Source organism: Quercus lobata, chromosome 4 (assembly GCF_001633185.2).
Source record: "Quercus lobata isolate SW786 chromosome 4, ValleyOak3.0 Primary Assembly, whole genome shotgun sequence".
In the NCBI taxonomy this organism is placed as follows: domain Eukaryota; kingdom Viridiplantae; phylum Streptophyta; class Magnoliopsida; order Fagales; family Fagaceae; genus Quercus; species Quercus lobata.
In genome coordinates this window covers 62,064,944-62,091,511 of record NC_044907.1, presented here as the reverse complement: position 1 = coordinate 62,091,511, position 26,568 = coordinate 62,064,944, and the positions used below count along the sequence as shown (strand labels likewise).

Genomic DNA, 26,568 nt, shown 5'->3' with positions numbered 1-26,568 from the left:
GGATCAAGCTACCACTGGAGAACTTCTGCATTTTCATCTCACCACGTTTGAGAATGATGAAAGCTCCACTTCAGCCATGAGATCAGACATCCTAGAGGAGCGTGTGCGAGCTTTCAAGTCTACTCCAAGATCTGCCTGGAAGATGGGTTTGGATCTAAGGTCTGTAGATAGAGGAATAAAGATCTTCCAGTTTTATTTCAGATCTAGTCTTCAAATGGAGTGGCTGCCTTCCTTTTGCTTTATTTGTGGTGTTTTGGGTTTTGGTGGGTTTCTTCGGTCTAGGTCTCAAGTTCTGTCCGATTGGAGGAAGGGGGTTTTTAAGAAACATTGTGCTGATTGCCGAGGCGGGTTGGAGGAAGAAAGAAGAGAGGAAGATACCGGTTTTCAGATTCCGATGGCTGTTAGTCCGGTGAGCCTGGGTACGAAGAAAGACAACTGTTCAACTGTGCTGGCAGTAGTTTGCTCCTTGAGCCCAGCACCCTCCTCTGTTGAGCACTCACGGGTTTCCCAATGGTCCTCTGAGGCCAAAAATCGATTTTGGGCTTTCAAATGTTTTCTTCTTTGGTCCAAGGACTTCCCCGCCCGAAAACCACAAGTAATATCTCTCCTTTTAATGAGCCCACCACTAGAGCCCAAGAAAAGAGACCCCAAAAATGTTAATATGCAAACTCAGAAATATTGCTGAGCTCTTGAGTTCATTGAGGAGAGTGGTGTGTAATTGTTTATGATTTTCTCCCAATGTTTGTATGCTTTTTCTGTTGTAACTCTTTTCAAGTTGAATGAATATTTCATGCTTCTTATCAAAAAAAAAAATATATATATATATATATATATTAATAAATCAAAAGTTACGCAGGACTAAATTGAATTTTAAGATAAATTAACGGATGCAATTTATAATTTAGCCTAGTTAATTTATTATAAACCAAAGTGCAGGGTTTGATTTATTGTTATAATAAAAATTAAAGAACCAAATTGATAATCACATCTACGTCCAAGGATAGTAATTACAAAAATCTCAAAATATAAATTGGGTAAATAAACAAATTTTATCTTAAAAAAAGAAAAGTGAAACTAAAAAAAAAACTATAAATAAACAAGAGCTGACTGGTATCAGTATGTAATCTGGAACTTGCCCATTGAGGGGGGAAATAAAAGTAAAGCTTATTGGTGCCCTGCTTTTAGTCTTTCGGGAGGAAAAAGGAGAGGACTGTGCTATAGTTCACTCTTAAAAAGAGTAGCCTAGTCCATATTCAAAACCTATCGCAACCCCCCAGCACAACCCAACAGAAAATGATAATTAATAACAATATAACAAAGGACAAAGGGTAGTAGAAATGGTGGATCAAAGAGAACTAGTTCCAACATTCTTTTCTACTGTTAGAACTTGTGGACTACAGCCTACACAGATGGCATATTAGCCAATTGTAATGAACTTGGAATTTGTTTTACTGATTTCAACTACTCCTATCTAGATTTAACAATCACAGATACAATATTACAACAACCTTTACAAAAGATATAATCCCTACCTCAGAATCTATTCCAACTCTTAGGGAGATTCTATTATAAAATAGATGGTGAAGATAAAACAACAGCCTATATCTAATCTTATTTTATACATGCCAAAGAAGAGGTTCTCTATCATAATCCTTCCATCCACAAAGCATGATCAATTCATTCTTTACAGAGACATTCGCTTCAACACATTGTTTTCACTTTGCCTACAAACAAAGTAAAGCATTCAATTTATACTTCAAAAGTAACGGGATTCAAGATAATGATTATTGCTTGGAGAGAACTACCTTCTTAGCGAGAAAGGTACGTCTCATGCATGCCTTGATGCATCATCATGCAACTGTGCAGCTCTTACATTGGGATCATCCTGCCATGAGGAAGAAAAACCCATTATAAGTCCTGTGGTACAAATGACATGATCCTACAGAATTGTTAGAATAACCACGCAAACTTACTCGAATGCCATAAGTGAAACCAGTTGGTGTTCGGAAAAAATCCATTTGTCCCTGCAAATATAAAACCCCAAATCATAAAAGGACACCATTTGAACAAGGTAATAGACTGAAAATTATGGCTAGCATCATAGGGTGCTATACCAGCCCATGCATGCTTTGCTGAGCATTGTAATAACCATCATGGCTCGGTGCTATTGAGTTCAATTGACCCTACACACATGAAACCCAGATTTCAATATTAAGTTATTAACATATTTAGTGCAGTATCACCAGTTTATGCATTGCAGTTATATATATATGATATACCAGCCCCTGAATGGTCTGTTGATTCCCATAGTAGGTATCACGTGTTGGTGCCATTAGGTTCAGTTGTACCTGCAAAAATATTAAAAGTATAAATTGAAAAGGGGAAAAAAAAAAAGATTATGTTCTTTGCATAGTTGTAAGATACATGATGGAGCTATAGTTCATCATACCATTCCTTGCATGCTCTGTTGTGTGCCATAGTAGCTATCAAGGGTTACTGCTCTTGAGCTTAATTTGTCCTACAAATAAAATTCCTTGATGTTAGTTATTTTTATTCTTTTACAAAATAAAATAATTCTAGCACAGTCCACAAAGTAGCATCGGACTTTCCTGAGTTAGTTCTACCGAGCACAATTAAACCACATATACACAAAAACATTATTTCCAGTATGACACAACTTAAAGTACATAATGTAATAACCCAAAAATAAAGTGTTTCTTTAAAGGCTAACTATTCATAAGAAGGGACAAACCATTTGCTGCAAGCTGTCTTGTGTGCTAACGGTCATAACATCTGACTCTGAGTTCACCTGCAATTTATGAAGGAGGTCATATTTAATGAATATCACTTGAATACAAACATAAGCAAGCCAGTCGCAATCAACAGCTAACCTTTCTTTTCTTGGTTGGATTCTTTTTTTTATTTGTCCTCCCCATGCTTCTACTTTGGTTATCTTCTTCTATGCAAAGTAGACCGTGAGTGTCTGACGTGCCAACTTCTGTGAGACTCTTACTAGAATTGTTCATACTAACACAACTTCCAAAAGCTTCATCTAGTGTGCGGATTGCAAGACTGTAACTCTCCTGAGAAAGGGATCCCTCTTCACTCAGTTTCATTGCCCGTTGACATATATCGTTGTAACGTTGCATCCTAGATTGTACCAGTTCAGATACTTCTCCCAATAAATGCCTACTCTTTGCATCTTTTGTCCAACGTTTCAAAATATATTGAGATGGGATGGCAGAAAGGCCACAAATTTGAAGAACAATCATTGCATGTCTACAAAGATAACCTTTGTATTCATATAACCGGCATATACAAGATATTTCTGATTTCATTTCATTCCATATAACCATGAAGTCTTGACTCCTGTCAAATTCTTGAACTCGGAAAGTAGTGATTGCCTCATCTTGTCTTTCTTTTTTAGGATGACAAGCAACTACACCAAGAAGCTCAGCTTGAAATTTCTTGAACACAGCATGTGTGTATACTACAGAAACACTCTTCTCCAACGGTGAAGGAGATTTTAATGTAGGCTGTTTGTTCCAAGTATCAGAATCTGCCTTGGCTTCCTCTTCATACCGATCCTGTAGAATTAATTCATACTGTTTCACAAATTCTTGTACTGTGGTTTTCTTGTGCACAAATTTATCAAAAAAGGAATTTACACTCTCTGATCGCTGAACTGTTGACATTCCAGCCAAACAAACATCCTTCATGTATGTTGGCACCCATAGTTTACGATCATCATATAGTGACTGCATCCATTCATCCTCTTTGAGCTCAAATCTTTCAAGAATTTTCCACCACCGTTTTTCAAACTCTTCATTTGTCCATGACCTGTGGATGCATTTTTCAAATTTTGCCATAAAACTTTCATGCCGTTTCATTGTGTGACCAAGATTTTCAGAAACCTTCCCCAATATATGCCACAAACAAAAGCAATGGCGAGTATCTGGAAAGACCTCTAAAACAGCTGATTTCATGGCTTTGTCATGGTCAGTGATTAATACTTTTGGAGCTTGCCCACCCATTGCTTTCAGCCATGTCTGCATTAGCCAAGAAAATGTAGTCACACTTTCATCTGATATCAGAGCACATCCAAGCAACATGAATTGATAGTGTTGATTCACTCCAATAAATAGAGCAAGTGGCATCTTATATTTGTTTCTAACATACGTAGTATCAAATGAAACTACATCACTGAAAGTGTTGTAGTCGTGCCTACTTTTAGCATCAACCCAGAACAAACTTTTTAGCCGTTGATCTTCTCCCAGATCTATTGCATAAAAGAAGTTTGAATTTATATTTTGCATCTGTATGAAAAAATCAAGCAAGATCTTAGCATCTCCTGTCTCTAGTGCCAAATTCCGACCTTTATCAAATGGATTTTTGGGGTCATTCTTAAGACCAACAACATTTTTGTATTCGGCAAATTGTCTAGCCATTGCAGCATACATCTTTCTTGTTTGTTCACTTACAGCCTGGGCTGGTAACAGCTCATGGTTGTGCTCCTTAACAAAACTATGTATAACCCATTTTCCATCCGGCCTTCTCTTCACATGCATACTTGCTTTGCAGTCTGTCTTTGAACATGACCGTCGACCCGTTGCATTTTCAGAGTCTGGCTTGTTCTGCCTGGCACGTGGTCGATTATAGGATTTGTCATACTCTCGCTTTGTCCCATATCGAGAACAAGCAAATTTTGCATCAATAAATTCTCTTGAAGTCTTTGAACGGCGGCTGTTTTGTATTGCAGTATTGAATCCCATAGACCGAGCATATTCTTGATAGAATGAGTATGCTTCCCCATGAGATTCAAATTCCATACCAGAAAGTGGCTCAAGATTGGTATCTTCTTTAAACACTCCCATATCCACTATGGGAGAATTCAAATCCCCACCATCTTCAACACGCACCTCGACTCCAACATCAACCATATTTTCACCCTCTATATCTCCATTATGCAGTTTCTCATCACCATTCAAGATGTTATCAATCGCATTTGGCTCTTCATCTTCCTTGTCATGCTCACCAGAAGGTAGTCTAAGATCTATGTCCATGAGGTCAGTAAATTACGTCTGGCAAATGATTATCCAGGCTGAAAAAAGGAAAGACAACACGTTAGTATCAAACCATTTTTTTTTTTTTTTTTTGATAAGTATGTCTGTGTCAAACCACTTGACAACTACAAAACAAAATTGCACCATTAATACTCATGACTATTATGACAACGGACAATTAAATAAAAATATTAAGCTCTTCTACTCTTCTTGACTCGTTAGTGAATTTTGAGCCTATATTATTTAAAGTAACACTAACCTCAAAAATAAAAATGGTAGAAAAATGTGTAAACTAATCTAAAACCACAGTTAATCAAATATACAAAGAACACCTAGCATGTAATAGAAATTTGCATTGCACAACATGTTATTTCACAATAACAAAGGCAATTAACTCCAGTTAAGAGCACCAAAGGCCAATAACTTCTCACAAAGCCATGATTGACAATATACATCAATATCATCCAACGTGATATTGATGATATTGATGGACGATATACATCAATATCATTATTCAAAGTTTTCAACTAGTATGCTTGTAGCATTCAAGATTTTCTTTTAACAGGGCCGGACTTCTTTCTCAACCAACAGCCAAAAGACAAGCAGAGCCAGCAAAAGATACAATCCATTTTTCTAAAGCTGAAACTTGTTTAGATTAACAACAAAAATAAAATAATAAAATAATAACTACTCTTTTACATAGGTTATCCATTACAGAAGATGAGACACCACTATTTATCTGAGAAAATTGTTTTGACACATTTATGCTAATGAGCTTTAGCCCAACTAGCACCTCCTCCCTTATAGGTGCTAGGTGGAGGGTGAGGTCTTGAGTTCAAGATCCAATGAGTGGGTGTGTAACTAACTAATAAAATTTTTTACACTTTTTTATGTTTATTTCATTGGTTTGTGATAACACAGATGATATATAAGTGAAGCACATATACACACAAATGCATATATTAAAAAAAAAAAAAAAAAAAAAAAAAAAAAACATTAGAGAAAGTTTTAGGACCCTTCCAACAATCTAAACCTTGAATCTTGCACAGCTTGTCCCTTCTTGCTCCAATTCACATTCCAAGACCTGCGTCGTGCATCTAAATTTTGTCCATGCTTTAGGGTATGTTTGCTGAAAGGAAAGTTGATATTAACGTCAAAATTTATACATCTACATTCCACAGCAGGAAATTAATAAGCTAAATTAGAAGCACAATGAGGTTATCCCCAATACCAAGTAGCTTAGAAAAAATGTTTTCTAGAGATCATTTTGATCATTTTAAATCCATTGACAAACTACAAAAGAAAAGCCCTCTCTACCTGTTCACATTGGCACTCAAGGTGGATTGTATAACCTTCAAATTAATGTCTTAAAAAGAAAAACCCAAAAATAATATAAAATAAAATAAAATTTTCTTTCATTTTTGAAGGCACAAACTTCCTTTTGAAGGTTTGGTTTCTATTACAAGCCAACCAGAAATACTTTTAACCAAACTACTAAGTGGCATCTTTTCATCCATAACAAGTAAATGGAATGTCCAAGACTAATTTTTTTTTTTTATATGAGAAAGTCCAAGACTAAATAGTAATTAATTTTAATTTTTACACAGGCAATGCCCAAACAATCTAAAGCAACCAAATTACTCTTAATTTTTTGCCAAAGACAATAGATAACTCTCAAAAAGTATCATCGATTACATAAGTATTTGCCTCAACCCAAGAGTCAAATACATTCAGATCAACAGGATCCATGTTCATAAGACATGACAAAAGTTTCAGACAGGCTGTCAACCTCTTGCAATCCTCCTTTATCAAAGCTTGAGACTAGCTATGCAAAAAGGATATGACAAAGAAAAAGAAAGGCCGTACCCAATGCATAAAGCTCCAACTTTTGTGACATCTAGGAGAGGTCATAGTAGCCAGCCTTACCCCCAATTTTTTTTTCCTTGGAGAGGCTGATTCCTAGACTCGAATCCACAACCTGTCGCTTTTGGTGGAAGACACCTTCCTTTGCACCAAGGCCAGGCTCGACCTCTAAAGTACAACAAATAGAAATTCCCAAAATGCCAATAATAAAACTATGTAATATTAAGACTATGAAATATACATACAAAGGTCAATACTAGCATCCACTGAGCGAAAAAGGACAGTCCTTATTCAATCCTAAATCTCAGCTACAATCATAGTTCAAACCAGAAAGGAAAATTCCTCTCAAAAAGCAATACTACATTATTGTTTTAGGTAGTTATGTGTCTCTTTTAACTGTTTAAAGGATTTAATTAAACATCAGGTTCTCTTTAAATTGGCTTTTTCACACTATTTTATCCTGTCAGCAGTAAAAATCAACCACATCACCAATATCTTAGGTGTCTAATTCTCTCATTTTCTAAGATTCTTCAAAGAGCTTTATTCTTCGCACTTGATAGGCTTGAGCAGTTTGAGAGAGTGAAATAAAGGTATCCTTGCATGAATTTTTTAAATTAAGTTACACGCACATTGTGTTTCTTGAACCCACTACCTCAACCTTCACTTTGCTCTTACAAGGGGTGGAGGTGGCATTTGAGCTAGAGCTCATTGCTCTTACAAGTCTAATGCATTAAAATTCGGCACATCATTTTAATTATTACTCCTATCAAACTTGCATTCCCTGCACCTAAATTTAATGTGTATTTGACCTAAAATTTTAACAGGACCCAGATAATAAGACTCTAAATTGCATTATCTGCTAATCAATTTCTAGACAACCAATTTTATAGTTTTTTTTTTCATAATCTTTACTAGGTGTCTCAGGTGTTTTTTTACAAGTCTTGTGGGCTAGAATTTAAATCATCATTTTAGATATTGGTCCACACATGATCCACTGACAGATACCAACTAAAACTGGATACCCAATATAATCTTTGAAAATCAGCCATAGCATCTAAGAGAAATTCTAAGATTTGAATATTTGATGGATATATATATATGGAAAAAATTCGTCGGATATTTGGAATTTGGTTCCCCTTTGTTTGATTTGGACTCTGTGGCAAGAACAGAATAGGAGAACGTTTGAGGATTTGGAGAGTTCAAGGGACCAGCTTCTTGCTCATTTTGTTGGGACTTTGTTTGATTGGTCTCGAGCTTGGGGACTCACAAATAGAGATTCTATTCCTAGTTTCTCGTTGTATATAATTTTCTGTTTTCTTTGTAATTATTTAGGCTACTTTATCTCATTTTGCATGAAGTAGTCTCTTTTCAATAAAATTTTCTTACTTATCAAATACCATTACACAAAATCCCACTTTTGTGAGTTCTAAGAGAGGCAATTGGAAGGCAACCTTGCCCCCAATTTTTTGAAGAGGCTGATTCCCAGAATCAAACCCATGATGATCTGTTGCTTTCAATGGATGCTTTAAAATTTTAAATACAAATAATTATAGGAAAATTTTGGTACAAAATGATGGGAATCTTCCATCATTACATCACATGTTTATATGGAATTACTTTAATAATAAATGATTAATGAAATTAGTTGCAAAAATGATTTCAGTATAATTGGACAGTGGGACACAGTTATGCTTGCATGGTGCAAGGCATGCACACTGAAAGCAGGGGAGAACAAAGAAAGGATAACTAAGATATCGACTCTACCCAAACCCACACAAAAACCTGAGACTGTATATTCTAAATGGAGAAATCCCCTGGGCCTCTACTGTTTAAGGGGTGAAAAGAAAGTGTGGCTGATCATTCATCTGAAGCAATGAATTCAAATTTTCAGACCCATAGAAAAATTTCCTCAAAAAAAGGTTGCAAAACAGTAGGGTTGAAGGAATTTCGGAACAGTTTTGTACATTAAGCTTTGAATTTATGTTGGAGATCAGGAATTGGAATCAATATCAGGTTTCTTGGACTTAATTTAACTAATTCAGTTAGAGGTAATGGCACAGATAAACTTTGTTGGCCCCCTTCTAAACAAAACTCAAATGGTGGGGTGAAAAGCATTTGAAAGCCTAAGGGCCCAACAAGAATAGCATTCTTTGTTTGGACTGCACCTTTTGGGAAAATCTTAACTATAGAAAACTTGAAGAAAAGACATATTCTTGTGGTGGATTGGCACTGTAAGTGCAAGAGGAGTGGGGAAACAATGGATCATTTACTTCTTCATTGTTATATTGCCAGAGAGGTATGCTCTATGGTTTTTAGCATGTCTGGGATTCAGTGGGTTATGCCTAAAGGAGTCATGGAGTTGTTAGCTTGTTGGCAAGGCAGTTTTGGTCGATATGGGTGCATAGAAATTTGGAAGGCAATTCCTCATTGTTTAATGTGGTGCATTTGGTGGGAGAGGAATGCCAGAACAAACAAAACATCCAATTTGGAAAGGAATGACTAAAAATTCACCAAAACATAAAAATTATTGAAATTTATTATTGTACTATATTTTGGAAGATACTTTTAGTCCCAATCGTCATAGGGCATAACGCCAAAGGGCTTTAACTCAAATGATACTTTCTCTTTCCATAATATCGGGATGGAGGTGAGGTTTTGGGTTCAAAACCACAACCTATAAGGAAAAAAAAAAAAAAAAAAAAAAAAAAAAAAAAAAAAAAAAAAAAAAAAAAAAAAAAAAAAGAGAGAAAAGGGGGGGGGGGGGGGGGGGGTTTGAATAGCTTACAAGCTTGTTATCAAGAGGGATTCATAAAAAATCCCCCTTTTTTTGACTTGCATAGTCCCCCTCCTCAAGCGGGGAACATTATCTTATGAGATGGTCTTATAATACAATTCTCTCTTGTCAAGAACCTTGTAACTCAATTGATTGGCACCTCCTAATCTTTCCTTAAAGGAGAGATCCAGGGTTCAAATCCCCCTCCGCCAATTACTGAATTATAAAAATAAAAATAAAATAATATTCTCTCACAACATGTGGGACCCACACATACTACAAGAACGAGGTCTCCCCCAACCCACCAAAAAGTGGTTGGTAAGAAACAAAGACAAAACTACAATGACCCATTCACCCGATACCCTCAACCTTTTATTTTCAAATTTGAAGAAGGATTCCAGCTGCATATCATGAATTAAATTCAAGATTAAAATCAAAAGTTGTAAAATCAGAAACCCAAAAATGTAAGATTATCTAAGAAGAGTAAAGGCCAGATTCTAACCAAAGAATTTCAATAGTAACTCAAAATATTTTTAACAAACATGGCCAATGCACCCACGTAGTTTGGCAATCACCTTATACTATGCTTTTTATATTAATGACAATAAATACAAGCTAATACAAGAAAACTAGGTTAAAATTCCTATTCCTTAATCACAATTCCCAATCTAATTGCAACCAACAAGGCAAGCTAATTTGTATAAAAGTAATGATACGGTTGCTCATTGCATAATATCCACCCCTAATTTTTTTTTTACTCCAAAAAACAAGGGAATTGGACGAGAATTTAATCCCTAATGCTTCAAAAAATCACATTCTCTGCTCTCTACACATGACTACTCAGCTCTGAATAGCTGACTAGTGTTAGTAACAATACACAAATCACATAATTGCAACAACTCAAGGCACTATTCTATTTTTCAGTTTCCCACACTTTCTGAGCAACCAAACAGAGAAGTAAGAAAATTAAACAAATTGGATTGGCTAAAAAAAAAAAAAAAAAAAAAACTAAAATTTCAGAGAGAGAGAGAAAGAAACAGACCTGTGAATAGCATCGGAGAAGCAGGAGCGAGTGTAAGCGAGTGAGGAAAGAGCGTTTGGTTTGAAATGAAATGTGTGTGAGAGAGAGAGAGAAATGTTTTTAGGGTTTGGGGTCTTACACGCTCTCTCAGCGAGTAGCGATTTTTTTGGGGGAAAATTTTGGGGGTTTTTTCAGTTTTTACTTGCTCACTCAAAATTATATTAATTAATAAAAACAACAATTTCAATAAACCCAAAACCAAAATAATAAAAATAATTTATCAGAGTAGAGTAGAGCAAGAGCGAAAGATCAAAGATTGAAGAAGAAGAAGAAGCAGCAGCAGCCAGCGGGTCTGACCGTCTGAAAACTGAAGAAAGAAAGAAAAATTTTGGTCACGCGAGGGGTGGAGCGAGTGGACCAAACACAAGCCAACACCTTTTTAAATCAAAATGCGGTTTCTTTCTTTCTGGTTTTTTTTTTTTTTTTTTTTTTTTAGGATTATCGTTATATTGCTGTTTTTAAGGGTTTTTTTTTTTTTTTTTGTATAAATAATTTTAACACTTTTTTTTTGGGCAGAGATAATAATTTTAACTTGTTCGAAGCACTAAGAAATATTAGTCGGGTTATAAACTATGTTTAGTTTTTCTAAAAACGAAGTAATGTTAGGGACATATAAAATGACACAATTTATATAACAATTCGTCCACGTGGCAAGTTGTGAGTAGCATAGGTATGATGGTGGATTCATGTGGGAACACATCTCTACCACTCACAACTTGTCACATGAGGGAGTTGTGACACAAGTTGTGTTATTTTATGTGTCCCTAGCATTACTCTATATACTATGTTTTTGGTGGAACCCATAGTAAAAAAAATTTGTTTGGGTTTGGGTTTTTTTTTTTTTGTTCTCATATTCGATTTTAATAGCAAAAAAATGTGAGAATGAAAACAATTTGTAATCATTTTTATTTTTGGTAAAATGAGTTTAGTGACATTTTTATAAATTTAAAAAAAAAAAAAAAAAAAAAAAAAAAAAAAACAACAACAACAACAACAGCCGAAGATTATGGAAAAATATTGTGAGCTTATCAAATAAAAAATAAAAAAAAAAGTTGTTTTTATTTCATATGTAAGCCTCCGTTTGGATACCAATGAAAAATGAAAACTATTTCACTATTCAGTTTATTTTTGCTATTATTTATAGGCTCCACTACACTTTTTAGTACTATTCATGGTCACTGTACTATTTTAGCTAACTTTTACCTTTATCTATAGTACTTTCAGTAATAAATTTTCAGTTTTAGCAAAATAAGTGGTATCCAAACAGACCCTAAGAATCAAATGACAAATAGTGTACTAGTGCTTTATTGTTCTTATATTCAGAAAATTGATAAAAAAAAAAATGAATACTGAAAATAAAAATGAAAACAAAATATGAGTTATTGAAGGAACCAAACAAGGTAAGCTACAAACTAGTTTGTAGCCAATGACTACAACTTCTACTAAAATAATTAAAAAGACTACTTAAAATAAATAAATAAATAAAGACTCTTAATGTGAGTAATATCGTCAAGCACAAAGTTTGGTTAGAAATTTGGATGTAGTCAATGGATACAATTTCCACTAAAAAAATTAATATAACTACATATTTTGAAAATCTAATTATCGGATTGCATGTTCTTTATGTTTGTTGCATGTCAAATTTCGTGTCAATCAAACATTATTTGCTATTTGATCCATAAACTTATTTTTTATACATAATTTTAGATTATAAAAACATGAAATTTAAACATTTGATTGATGGCATAGGAAATTATAGGAAATTTTGCAAGTATGGAGGATATAAGATCCTTCCCATCAAGCGTTGCAAAATTATGCCATTTTAGCACATCAAAAAATATACTTATTTTACCACATCATTTTACAATACAACATGTATCACATGTTCTATTCTTTGATTCTAAACATTAAAATAATATATCCAACACATTTAATAATATATTAACTCAAAACTGCCATAAACTAACCACCAACGGCAACAACAAATCACCACCAATGGCAAATCAACAACCACAAACTACAACCACAATCACTGGATCTCCAACAAATTCCAAATCCAAAATCCTCAACAAAAGAGAGAGAGAGAGAGAAAAAAAAAAAAAAAAAAAAACTCAAAATTTTCAACAAACACCACCAGCCCACTACAGCCACAAACATCGCCGCCCCAAAACTCAACCAACCACTACCACAACCATAACACCACCACTGGCCCAAAATCCCAAGCACTCGATCAATCAATGACTCAAAAACCACACATCGAAACACATCCTAAATCTCATACCCACGACCCGATTAAGAGATCTGAAGGTCGGCTGTGAGAGCTGTGGAGGTTGGCGGTGAGGTGAGGTGGCGAGAGATCTTGAGCAGGGAGGAGAGGGAAGAGATAGAGAGTGACAGAGAGAGAAGAAATGAGAGACCTAGCGTGGGAGGTCAGCGGCGAGGGCTATGGAGGTTGGTGGCAAGAGATCTTTAGCAAAGATGAGAGAGATCTTGAGCAGAAAGGACTAAGAGAGAAGAGATGGAGAGTGATGGAAAAAGAGAAGAGAAAAGAATAAAGTGATGAAAGAGGAGAGAGAAAAAAAGAATAAAAAAATATTAAAAACTTATGCCATTTCTGTCCATATGCTCTCATATTTGAAAACGTACTATTCACTCATACCAAATATTTTGGCATTTACAACATCTAATGAGAGTGGTTTTTTGGTATTTGGTGTGTCAAATGCCAAAGCATTTAACACACCTGATGGTAATGCTCTAAGAAGAAAATTTAATCCAATGGTAGATTTCTTAAAATTCACATCCAATAAAAATATATTGCGTAGAGTTGTAACCAAACTTTGTCCTTTTGTTGGAGAAATCTAGGGGCTATTTGGTTTTTTTTTTTTTTTTTTTTCATCACTCATCACTCCTCACTCAATTTTTGTCACTCATCACTCATCACTTAAAATACCCTAATTTCTTATACCCACCCGTTTGGCACACTTCACTCAGCTTCTCATCACTCAAATTTTTCTACTTTTTTGTAGGACTCATACTTGTAAATTGGTCAAACCCTTCTGTTAAGCCTACCTGTGGAACCCATTCCCCACCATTTTCTCTTTTCTCATTTCCCCTTCACCCCTGTTACTCTCCCAAAACACAAACCCAAACCCATAAAAATTTCAAAAGCTCCCTCGCCTCGTTAGGACCGCCACTAGTGAACAACACCCATCTCTCTAACGTGTACGGCAGCACGATCTCCTCCGTCATGACCCATTCATGTTTGTATCTTGAAGCTTGAAAAGTTTGTTTTCTCTTTTTTTTTTTTTTTTAATGGGTCTAAGACATCCATAACTGGTCATGGAGTGTAGCGAAGACCAAAAATATTCTGTGATGAAGAACCAAAAAAAAGAAGAAAGAAAGAATTGCAATGAAGACCAAATGGGTTCTGTGATGAAGAACCAAAAAAAAAAAAAAAGAAGAAGAAGAAAGAAAGAACTGTAGCGAAGAACAAATGGATTTTGTGATGAAGAACCAAAAAAAAAAAGAAGAAAGAACTACAGTGAAGACCAAATGGGTTCTGTGACGAAGAAAAAAAAAAGAAAGAAAGAAAGAACTGCAGCGAAGACCAAATGGGTTCTATGATGAAGAACAAAAAAAAGAAAAAGAAAAGAAAGAACTGAATGGAGTGCAGCGAAGACCAGAGAAAGAAGAGAGACAAAAAGAAAGAAAAGAGGAGAGTGACCAGTGGGAGAGAGAAGGAAAATGACTTGACAAGAGAGTGGGTACCGTATATGTGGGTTTAATTACGAAAATGCCATTGAAACTAAGTTTTGATAACTTGAAAACACTTAAAGTGTATTTTCAGTTTTCATAACTCATCACTCAAAAATCAGAAAATTGAGTGATAGAAACAAAACTTGAAAACACATCCAAACAATGTTTCTCTCTGTGGGTCTCACCATTTTTTAGTTATGGGTGATGGAAACAGAGTTATGGGTGATGAAAACACAAAAACCAAAGTGCCTCCTAGTGTCCATTTAGGAAGCCCCTAATTTCCGATAGTTATTTACATAGCATTTATTAAAAGATATAGATTTTTTGTTGGTAGTTTTTTGGCTAAAATGCAAAACACACATTCTAAGTTTAACTAAATTCTTTTTGGTTCTCTAACTTTGTTTTCGTTCATTTCAATTCTCTAAATTTTAGGTTTATTTAAGAATAAATTACAAATTACACCCCTTAGCCTCAAACAATGTCATTTAAGTTAAGACAAAATGAAGAGCTTGCATAGTAAAAACGACGGCGTTTCACCCAAAAAATCAAAACACAAAACCTGTAATTATACGACACCATTTCTGCCTAACTCAAAACCCAAATCGTAGAGCAACGTGAACCCATCCACCAAAACCATCGGCTCATTGTGAACCCATTAGCCAAACCAGATCAAGTCCAAAACCAGTGGTTTTTGTTGCTAGATGAACATAATGATTATCCAAAATATGATAAGTAAAATTATAATTATTTAATATGAAAGAAATAAAATTTTAAAATTGGAAATCTGTGTTCCCTTCTATTTCATATTGGTGACGCATGAAGTGTATGTGAACTTAATCATAAAGATTGTTGCAAAGTATAATCTGCTTATTGAGAAATCATAAAGTTTATTGGAGAATGTTAATTATTTGCATGTGCTTGCAAAGTTTATTGTTTATATTTCCATGCCAATATCGATATTTGTCTCCCTTATTCAAATATTTCGGTTGTAATTTCTTTCACTTTCACTGTTCTCTTTGGTTTTGTTTACTTCCAAACCCAGCTACAAAAGCAAAATCCAAAAAGAGAGAGAAAGAGAGTTGAAGATAAGAGAAAGATAACTCATCGTAGCGTTGCTTGGAGCCTTCGACGATGGAGCAAATGGTCTAGGTTCACGATGCGAGCTGAGGATCTGGGTTCACATAAGCTGAGGAGCTGGGTTAAGGAGGTCTAGCCAACTGGGTTCACCCTAGCTAAAGGTCTGCTTTTGTGGGTTTTTTCTTTTATTTTTTTAATTTTTTTTTTTTTGTGGCTTGAAATGGTGTTGTTTAAGCAAGAGGCTTGTGTTTTAACTTTGGGCCAAAATAGCATTGTTTTAAAATGCCTACTCTTCTCTTAGTTTTAACTTAAACGGTGTCATTTAGGGTTGATTTGGCAAAAAAATAAACACATAAGCACATAATGTGTCACTTAACAACAGAAACTAACTGGTGGAGGTGAATTATTAACGAAACCAAACTTTAGGGTGTAAAATCAAAGTTCTGAAATTTTGGGGTGTAAAATCCAAACAACCCCAAACTTCAGGGGTGTAATTTGCAATTTACCCTTTATTCAATTAAGATCTCTCATTCAACTTCCATTAAAATTTTGACTAAAATACTATACTCGTCCTTTAAGTTTCACCAACATTCATTTCAATTCTCTTAAGTTTGCTTTTGTTTATTTCAATTATCTAAATTTCAAGTTTATTCAATTAAGATCTCTCATTCCAACTTCCATTAAAATTGTGGCTAAAATGCTATACTCACCCTTTAAGTTTCACCAAAATTCATTTCATTCCTCTAACTTTGTTTTGTTCATTTCAATATGAAGGAACAAAATTTTGCAAGTATGAAGGATATAAAAAGAAAATGTAATCTAAAGGTAGATTTGTTAAAATTCACATACAATAAAAAAAAAAAAAAAAAATTAAGTGGATTTGTAGTCTTAGTCTACAACCAAGTTTATTGTCAAACTTTGTCTAAAGTTTAATTATGTTGGGCTTAAACAAATTTAGGGTGGTCATTATTTTTTTTTTTTAGGATAAAAAAATTATAATTTATTTAAATTTTATATATAATAATAATAATAATAATTTTTTCCAAGTTAGGACGGTTCTGTGACCACCTTGGACCCAATATGGAGTCACCCCTGAGAGTAAACTAGGGTTTTAGGGGCATTTTAAAGGCTCTTGGACGTTCATAAGGGTCTTGGGGCAGCCCAACCTGAAGATTGAAGCTTTGGGGCCATAAATATGAAAATATAGAGTTCTGGAATTGAGGTTGCGCATGCAACCCTGAAGGTGGTATGCAGAACTTAATTTTTCATTGCACTAATGGCCCAACTTCAAACAAACATTACTCACTCATTTTAAATCCAAATTGGGCAAAAATTGAGTTCAAATTGAAGCCAATGATGTCTACTTTGCAATCCAAAATTTCTCCCGTTCAAAAATTCTTTATGATTTAAAAGTTATGGTCAAAATAGTGAGAAAATGTCATTTTTCAGCATTGTTTTCAAAGCAGTTTAACTACTTTTGAGTTATGATTACCTCCAAACTATGGAGAACAATTGAATTACCCTTAGTTGACATATTTCAAGCTCATTATTGGGGTTAGAGACCAAAGGTTATTAATGGGTACAAAATGAGGTGTCTATATATGTCTATTTAATTTTGTTACCAAGCCTAGGTTAAGAAAATGCCATTTTTCATAATCTAAAGAATGATAAAATTTAAAAAAAAAAAATCTTGATCAAATTCATGGATTTAGGAGTTTGGTTACGCGTGAGAAAGGTGGTAGGCACCTCACATTGCCTACTACTTGACAATCTTTTGTTTTGATTTGTGAACAAATTTTAGTTATTGGTAGAAAAAAGTAAGTCATTGGCGGTGGCTTTCGAGGCTAAATGTCTTTGGTTTTTGAAATTATTTTGGAGAGGGGTGTGGTATTCATCAATATTTCGCTAACTTATTGAAATTTCTATCAGATTTATATGATGAAAATTCAGTAGTATTTCGCCTTATTTTCATGATAAAAATGCGACAAAGTTTCAGACCATGTGTGTCAAGGCATAAACCACGTGATCCTTGTCAAACTTTTGTAGTGAAACTTTGGTAGTATTTTGCTTCATTTCCATAGTGAAATTTGACAAAGTTTTGCATTTAGGTGCGCCATGGCACACCTGCAGGGTTTTGCGTTTGTGTGTACTATGTGCACTAATATGTTTGGTCGAGACCTTGTGTCAATAGATGACATAAAAGGAGGCAATCACATATGTAGGCTTATCATGCACACAATAAACACGGACACATGTCTACAACATAAGCCATGAATACATGCTCACATCCCAAGGTTGGGAAAATTCACGATTGAGGGGTTGCCTCTTAATCACAAACATCCATCATCCAAAGTGCACAATTCACCTTTTAACACACAACACACAACATATAAAGCATACAAAGCATAGGTATAGGCAAATATAAGCTAGGAAAGCTAATATGCATAGATTCTAATGGAAAAAGTTATAAGTGAAAGGATAAACCTCATGGAGGGGAAAAAACTTTAGGTTCAGATCATATGCCATTGCTTGCCTCTTGAAAGTCCATTGTATGCTCCATCAATGGCATGCAAACACAATCAACACAAACACCAAAGTAAACACAATCAACATAGACATCAAAGCAAAGAACAAATGGGTGAGGTATTAACAGGATTGATGTAGGTTTGAATGGTGTCCATGGATCTATTGGATTGGATCATGGACCTAAACAAACAAATAAACAAACAAAGTCCCTTAGAGGGTCCTTGGATCTCTCGTGAACAAATAGGACTAAACTCACATGAAATCCTACTCACGGATCATGCTTTAAGAAATAAACAAACAATCAACATGCTAAACCCCATTTATCTAAGCAAAGGCATGAAATATCATTAAGGTTACCCAAACAAAGCATGAATGAAGTAAGCATGTCGTGATGCACATACTAGGTATATGGATGATATAAAAGGGAAAGTAAACATGTCATGATGCACATATTAGGCATATGAATGACATGAAAGGAAGTAAAATGTCATGAACATACTATGTATACAAATAACATAAAAGAAGTAAACATGTCATGATGCACATACTAGAAATATGAATGACAAATGGAAGTAAACATGTCTTGATGCACATAGTAGTTACTATAAAAATATTCAAATATTAACTACTATGATCTAAGTACTGTGACAAAGAACAATCCAAAATGTAAGCAAGATCCAAGAAGGATGTGTATGTACAAACAAAATGAATACATCACAAAATAAGCAATAGGAGTTAAATCTATAAATAAAGCATAAATAATCATGAAATCAAATCAATCTAGCATGACATAAACGTTTAAAGCATATAAGCATCATCAAATAATCCAAGATTTTAATCTAGAAAAAATAAAAGATATAACATCAATATAATATCAAAGAGAGATTGCATTAAATCCAAACTAATTTGGTGATTTGGGTGTATGGATATACACATTAACTACAAAGTCAATATGGACATCCTCCCCTCAACAAAGGTATTCCAAGTGTATATTTATCATTAAATCAACATAAATCAAAGATTTAAACATAGAAATCATAAAAGATACAATATCAAAATATTATTACACTAAATCCAAACTTCTTTGATGGTTTTGGTGAATGGATGTAAATATTGGTTAGAAAATCAATATAAGCATCCTACCTTCAATCCATCAAAATAAAGGAAATGACTTTACAATATAGGAAAATATTGTAGAAAGTTTAAAGTAAATGAATAAGAACGTAATCAACCCAATGGAGATAGAATCAAGAAGAGATTAATAGAATATGGAACTAAGAGAAAATGGGCAAAGAAAAGTTTGAAAAATAGAATCAAACAAAAATGAGGTGGGGGACTAGCTTTTATAGGCCAAAAAAATACCCTAAAAGCTAGTTGCATGTTAGTGTGAGCCCAGGGGTTATGCGCCTAGCTTCCAAGTCTCATTTTTTAATTGTATTTTGCTTAATTTTGGGTCTAATATTTAAATACTTGGTTGGTGGACCTAGAGACATCCAAATTGACTGATTCTAGTACCATCGGAAAGATCTCACTTCCTACTTTCAAAAACTTCAAACTTTGTGACATCTAGATCATGGATCAAAAAGTTACGGGTTCTAAAAGTTGTGTGATTTGCACTTTTTTGCACCCAAAGATGATTTTTTGCCTAATTTTGCCAAATCGATTCCCGTCAATTTGAATATGTTTTGGCAATACCGTTTGCTCTAGGATGTAGATATAATTTTATTCTTCAATAAAGTATGTGCTTTTTGTCTCCAAAATCGGCAATGAGTGCTTAGACATTGCAAGACAGGTCAAGATTCATTGACCCGACCTCAACTTGGAGCAAATTACGATACCCAAACCTAATTTTTTTTTTTTACCCGAATAAAAAATAAGCTAACTTGTGACTCGACCCATTTTTTGTGAGCCTCCTAACCTGACTTGTTTAGCCTGTGACTCGATTCGTTTTTAATTTGTTTTTTCTAATAAATATTTAGACTACATGTCTAGATGCTAGGTGCATAAAGGCACAAAAAAATTGAATTGGCACTGCCTAGCTAGTAAGTAGCCACCATTGACACCCCCATTTATTAAAAAAAATTTAATTGAAAGGAGAAAAACATAAAAGGCAAAAAACATTAAAATCTAAAAGATCCAGACTCATTTGATTTGCCTATTGAGTACTCAGGAGACTCTAGTATAGAACATATAGTAGTAGTAGAGTTAAACTTAAATACTAAGTTACAAACATAATGATATAATACGGCAACAACACTACACTACTAACACTAGCACAAAACAAACAGTACAAAAATTAAACTAAAAGCAAAAAGTCCAAAATAGCACAACCTAGCTCTCTCCTTAGTCCTTTTTGCCTCTCTTTCTCTTAGTCTTTTCTTTTTTTTTTTAGTTACTCTCTCTTCACTCTTTGCCTTCTACGATTCTATCTTTCAATATCCAAACATCAACCAAGCCACCTTTTCTCTCTCCAAAAATGCATTGCAAGATACAACATAGGGCAAAAGCTCTTCTCACAGGTCTCACACAACCAATCTATTACATAACTCTTCTCTCTCACTTCTCCGTCTCTTGCCACCCTCAACCTTAGTTGCACATCCCCCCCCCCCCAGGCGGTTTCCCCTAGGATTCTCTCTCCTCCCCAAGTTTTTGCATATATACCCCACTCTCTTGGAAATTCATGAAGAAAAATCCTAAAATTCCCTATCTCTCCCCTTTTCTCTAGGTTTCTTTCTAGATCTATTTTCTCTCCCTTCTTCCCTAGAATAACTTTCTGAGCCAAAAATTTCAACTCATCTCTTCCTCCATTTTCACCCTCTAAAACCGATAGGTAAACCACAAAAAACCTTCATAGAGCAAGGGTAGTGTAGCTTCTACCATGCTTCACTCCCCTTTCTCTTTAATGTTGTAAATACCTTCTCCATTTATAAGAATCTTTACTTTTCATATTCTTTTAATTTTTTATGCACCTTTAATTTGTGTTCTTTACTTCATGCCATTTACATTTATGTCTTTTATTTTTAAGCTCTTTACTTTATGTCATTTATTTTTCCTTGCACCTTTTATTTTATGTCATTTAAATTTATTTAATGTCTTTAAATTCTTTTATTGCTTTAAATTCCAAATTAGGAGAAATTAATTTCTCAAGAAAAGTGCTACAAAAAATTTTACACTACTTCACCTCCCTTTCGAGTGCGATATCACGACAACTGTAGCTCCAAATTGCATGAGATCAAATCCTATTGAAACTAGACATCCAAAACTTTCAAGGAACACCAAATTTGACATAAATTAGCTCAAATACAAGGTCGGAAAAGAGTAAAAAGAATTGATAAGGATCAAATTGGGTGAGGTGGTGAGGACCCTTAAGGGGTAGTTGCACACCCCCCCCCCCAAGGCGGCAGCCCCCTAGGATTCTTTCTCCTCCCCAAGTTTTTGTATATATACCCCCTTCCTCTTGGAAATTTATGAAGAAAAATCCTAAAATTCCCTATCTCTCCCATTTTCTCTAAGTTTCTCTCTCTTCCTCCTTAGAATAACTCTCTAAATCAGAAATTTCAGCCCCTCTCTTCTTCCATTTTCACCCTCCAAAACCTATAGGTAAGCCACAAAAAACCTTCATAGAGCAAGTGTTGGTGCAAATACAATAATAATGGAAATAAAACAAAGCCTATGGAAACTAGACATCCAGAACTTTTAAGGAACACCAAGTTTGACATAAAGTAGCTTAAATACAAGGTCAGAAAAGAGGAAAAACTGGAAAATAAAAAAATAGGAAAAAGAATTGATAAGGATTGGATCGGGTGAAGGTGGTGAGGACCCTAAGGGGTAGTTGCACACCCCCCCCCCCAGACGGCAACCCCCTAGGATTCTCTCTCCTCCCCAAGTTTTTGTATATATACCCCCCCTCCTCTTGGAAACTCATGAAGAAAAATCCTAAAATTCCCTATCTCTCCCATTTTCTCTAGGTTTCTCTCTCTTCCTCCTTAGAATAAATCTCTAAATCAGAAATTTTAGCCCCTCTCTTCTTCTATTTTCACCCTCCAAAACCTATAGGTAAGCCACAGAAAACCTTCATAAAGCAAGTGTTGGTGCAAACACAATAATAATGGAAATAACACAAAGAAAAACTGAATAATACTTCTAAATACTATTTATTTGAGATTAGATAATACACAACACTATTTGGATTGAGGCGCGGCACTCGCCCTCTTTAAGGAGATTCAAGTTTTGGTTGGCTAAACTTTGTAACCGGTGCAAACCTTCTCTAACTTATCTTTCCCAAGATATAACAGTCCAACAAATGTCGTATGATTAGAACAACCTCTGCACAAAGTATTCAAGCTCAAAGCTCCATCAGGAAAAACACCATTCTTTGCCAAGAACCTCTTTATATTTTTTAGTGTATAAGAATGCTTGCAATTGCTGGATTTTTTTTTGGTGTGTAATGTTATTATATTGCAATTACCTGGATGAGTCTAAATGAGTCTATTTATAGGCTCAATGGGTCTCACGAAATTATTACCCAAATCAATCTGATTAATTAGGTCCATTATTCTGATGTAGGGTGTTAAATGATTAATTACTGGACATAAATCTGATGGGTTGGAGTTACACAATTAAATAGATTAAATAAGGAGTTTCTGAAGAATAAATAGGCCCAACAGTTAATCCATTAAGTGGAAGAATGACTCTTCATTTTTCATAATAAAAAAGGTCATTTATTGACCAATGAATATGGAAAATATTCTGAATGTATCTAGACCACAAATTGCTACAATACATATCAGCCTATTAATCACCACAATTAAAAAGAACAAAAAAGTCTCTCTTCTTTTCAATGTGGGATCTAACATTTTCACTAACTTCTCATCTTCCATTTTAAGTCTCACATCTTTATAATTGCATTGTCATATTTCTACATTTTAATTAATTAATATTAAAATGCTCCAACAGTAAGGGTAGTGTAGCTTCTACCATAACTTCACTCCTCTTTCTCTTTTATGTTGTAAATACCTTCTCCTTTTATAAGAATCTTTACTTTTTATGCACCTTAATTTGTGTTCTTTACTTCATGACATTTACATTTATGTCTTTTATTTTTAACCTCTTTACTTTATGTCATTTATCTTTCCTTGCACCTTTTATTTTATGTCATTTAAATTCATGTAATTTCTTTAAATTCCTTTATTGCTTTATTTACATTTCCTTGTCTTTAAAATGGGTCTTTCAAATGAATAAAAATAGTCATTTCTTTTAAGTTTATCTTTAAACAAAAAAAAAAGCCTTCCAATTGGGCATCTTTTGAACCATCAATCAATGTCATTTTCAAAATCCTTTTTCAAAAGAAGTTAAGATTGAACTTTTTTACTTTAAAAGATTAAAAAAAAAAATCATGAATTTTCATTTTCTAAATCATCTTTCAAGAAAACTATGGAAACCATTTTTCTTAAAACAAAATCTTTTTTCTTAAATTGATTAAATTTTAATATTGGGTATGGTTTTCTAAAAGGTATGAGAACCCTTTTCTAATAGTTTTCAAAAATGGTTTTAAATCTTAAACTTTGTTTCCTTAAGATGCATTAAAAATCTATTTTTCTTATTGCTTTCTCAAAACCCTTCTTCCTATAAATTGATCTCTCTTTATGTTTTCTCATTAAAAAAAAAAAAAAAAACCTTTTTTTTCATTAAAAAAGAAAACCAAGAGAAGCTTTTTTTTAAAGTTCATTTCCCAAAAAGTTTAATCTTTGTTTCAAAATAAGCATTTTTCCCAAAAATTCATGAGGTTTATTGAAAGGAAATACTCATTTTTTTTCAAATGTAAATAAATTGTGTTCTTTTTTACTTTGTTTACCGCTTAATAGCATAATTTTAATGAGAGTTGTTACAAGTCTATGATTCACTTCCATTGAATCAATGCATTACAATCAAGCTAACATATTCCTCCCTTCCCCAACACTAATCATTTTGGTTTGTTGTGTTTGTGCACGAGAATGTGATGTCTCAGAAACTTGAAGAAAGTATACACGATACTCTATTTGATGGAAATAAAACTAATTGTTAGTTTCTGGTTGTAAATCTCAAATTTACGAGGGATTCCTTGAATTTACAAGGTGATAGGTTTGGAATCCACCAGAAAAAACAATAGACAAAGTCTGTAATTTATTAATTTGAAAACTCTCAAAGACGTTTACAAACTTAGAGGCCTATTTAAAGGCTCCGTAAAACTTGACAAATAAGAAAATATATTCTAAAAAAGATTCTAATTGATACTTAACCATAATAGGAACCAAATTTGACCTTAAAAAACACCTAAAAACAAAGAAATAATTAACCTAAACCTAAAATAACGAAATTACATAAAAAATATCAAAATTAAATAATTACAAAAATTAAATAGTAGATTTTGTCCTACATTAGACCCCTCCACTTGAAACAAACTTGTCCTCGAGTTGATGGTTGAGATTTGAAATCTTATATGCCAAGAGAATAAATCTTCTTTCTCTTTTTGCCAAACTTGAAAGTCATCAATTGGACAACTTGAACTTCTTGTCCCTTGATCTTCATGCAATAATTGACAATATTCACCAAATAAGAGTCAATGATCAAATCAAATCTTTCCACCCCAGTATAATCAATGAACTTTGTTTCGGTGTCTCCCACCAAAATAACAGGAACTTGAACATTGCAATGATCTAACTTGATTTCATGGAGATCGTTGACAACTTCCTCTATAATTTCTTCTTTAATGGTCTCTAATCTCGACTTCAAGATCTTTATGTATACTAGGATCTTCATTAATCTCCTCCACATTAATCTTGATTTCAGGATACTCTTCTATAATAAGGCCTTCATGAAATTCCTTAGAAATCTCTATATTTTCTTCTTTGACTTCTACATATTCTTCAACATGCAATCTATTAAAGTCAAATAAATCATTTAGATCAAGTAACCAATCAAGAAAATCTTCTTTATAAAAATAACCAATAAAATATGCAATTATTTTATAAGGTCTATATGAAATTTGTTTACTAATAGGTTGCATATAAGTTACATCTCTACTGTAGTTATCCTTACTGTTTCCATGCTTCAACAATGCCATCCTAGCAAAGATATTTGTGAGTGTTTGTTGTACATCATGTAATACTTGCGAAGTTATTCGTCGTCGTCATTGTGGTGGTTACCGTTTCTTCGATTAGCCATCAAACCAGGGTAAGTTAAACTTCTGGTACCAACTAATATAACGGAAGTCTAAAGAAAACACATACGATACCATATTTAATGGAACAGAAACTAAACTGTTAGTTTTTGGTAGTAAACCTTGAATCCATGAGGGGGTTCCTTAAATCCACAAGGTGATAGGTCTAGAATCCACTAGAAAAAACAATAGAAAAGTCTGTATTTTATTAATTTGAAAACTCTCAAAAAAATTTACAAACTTAGAGGCCTATTTAAAGCTTCTGTAAAACTTGCCAGACAATTTTTTTTTTTTTTTTTTTAAGATCATAATTAATACCTTACCATAATAGGAACCAAATTTAACCTAAAAAAACACCTAAAAATAAGGAAATAAATAACCTAAACCTAAAATAAGGAAAATTACATAAAAATATCAAAATTAAATAATTACAAAAATTAAACAGTAGATTCTGTCTTACATCAGAATGAAACTTTGGAGAATAAAATTGGCTTAAATGCTTAAGGCAACATCTTTCCTCTCTTTTTTAATTTTTTTGTTTATTTTTTTATTTTACATTGTAAAGTAATGTATTCACATGCTGAATCCATAGTAGATATAATAATCACATGCATCACACGCTAATTACATATATATATATATATATATATATATACATTTGTGCAATATAATTTTCACATGATATATATATATATATATATATATATATATATATAATCCATATGCTCTTTGTATACATTCATTGTAAATAATATTCATACGCTACTTTAACATGTAAATAGATATTCACATGTTAAGTATATGTATATTGTGTATACAAAACTCTTTCAAAACCAAAATGCCAAGTTTTTAACTTGCTTTTCTAAAATGTGAACGTTGTGATTAAATTAAAATGATGTACTGTCTTTTGGATAGGCGGGGTTGAATGCCTAACACCTTCCTCACCAGTAATCAAACTTTCGAGTCCAAAAATCTTTGGTTCAAGACTTTGGTTTACTTTAATTAATTTTTAAAGACCCTTGAATTAGTTTTTTTAGTCAATTAGGTAAGATGAATTAGAAAAATATGTGACTAATCGCACCTAAAATAAAACCAATGATTGGTGGCAACTCCTAAAAAAAAAAAAAAAAAGAGGCTTGCATACACACACATCACCATAGTAACATATGAACACATAAACACATTGCCAAGCATCCAATGTGGAAAAACTCTAGGGGAGAACACACACCAC

At 33.7% G+C, this 26,568-nt stretch overlaps 1 protein-coding gene across 4 annotated transcripts; it reads right to left on the bottom strand.

The window, feature by feature from the left end:
* Nucleotides 1-1,312: 1,312 nt before the first annotated feature.
* On the bottom strand, nt 1,313-11,136 carry LOC115984310 (protein FAR-RED ELONGATED HYPOCOTYL 3). 4 transcript variants are annotated; one of them, XM_031107296.1, is made up of 11 exons: nt 10,742-11,135; nt 6,930-7,094; nt 6,059-6,192; nt 2,892-5,101; nt 2,753-2,809; nt 2,450-2,518; nt 2,280-2,348; nt 2,115-2,183; nt 1,974-2,024; nt 1,806-1,885; nt 1,313-1,724 (listed from the first exon to the last, which is right to left on the bottom strand). In XM_031107296.1, exons 4-10 carry the CDS (start codon nt 5,061-5,063, stop codon nt 1,829-1,831), a joined length of 2,544 nt encoding a protein of 847 aa, XP_030963156.1. In that variant the 5' UTR covers nt 5,064-5,101; nt 6,059-6,192; nt 6,930-7,094; nt 10,742-11,135; the 3' UTR covers nt 1,313-1,724; nt 1,806-1,828. The 4 variants fall into 4 exon arrangements, with proteins under 4 accessions (XP_030963156.1, XP_030963157.1, XP_030963158.1 ...); XM_031107297.1 differs by lacking the exon at nt 6,930-7,094 and having other exon boundaries at nt 6,097-6,192; nt 10,742-11,136; XM_031107295.1 differs by lacking the exon at nt 6,930-7,094 and having other exon boundaries at nt 1,344-1,724.
* Nucleotides 11,137-26,568: the final 15,432 nt, after the last annotated feature.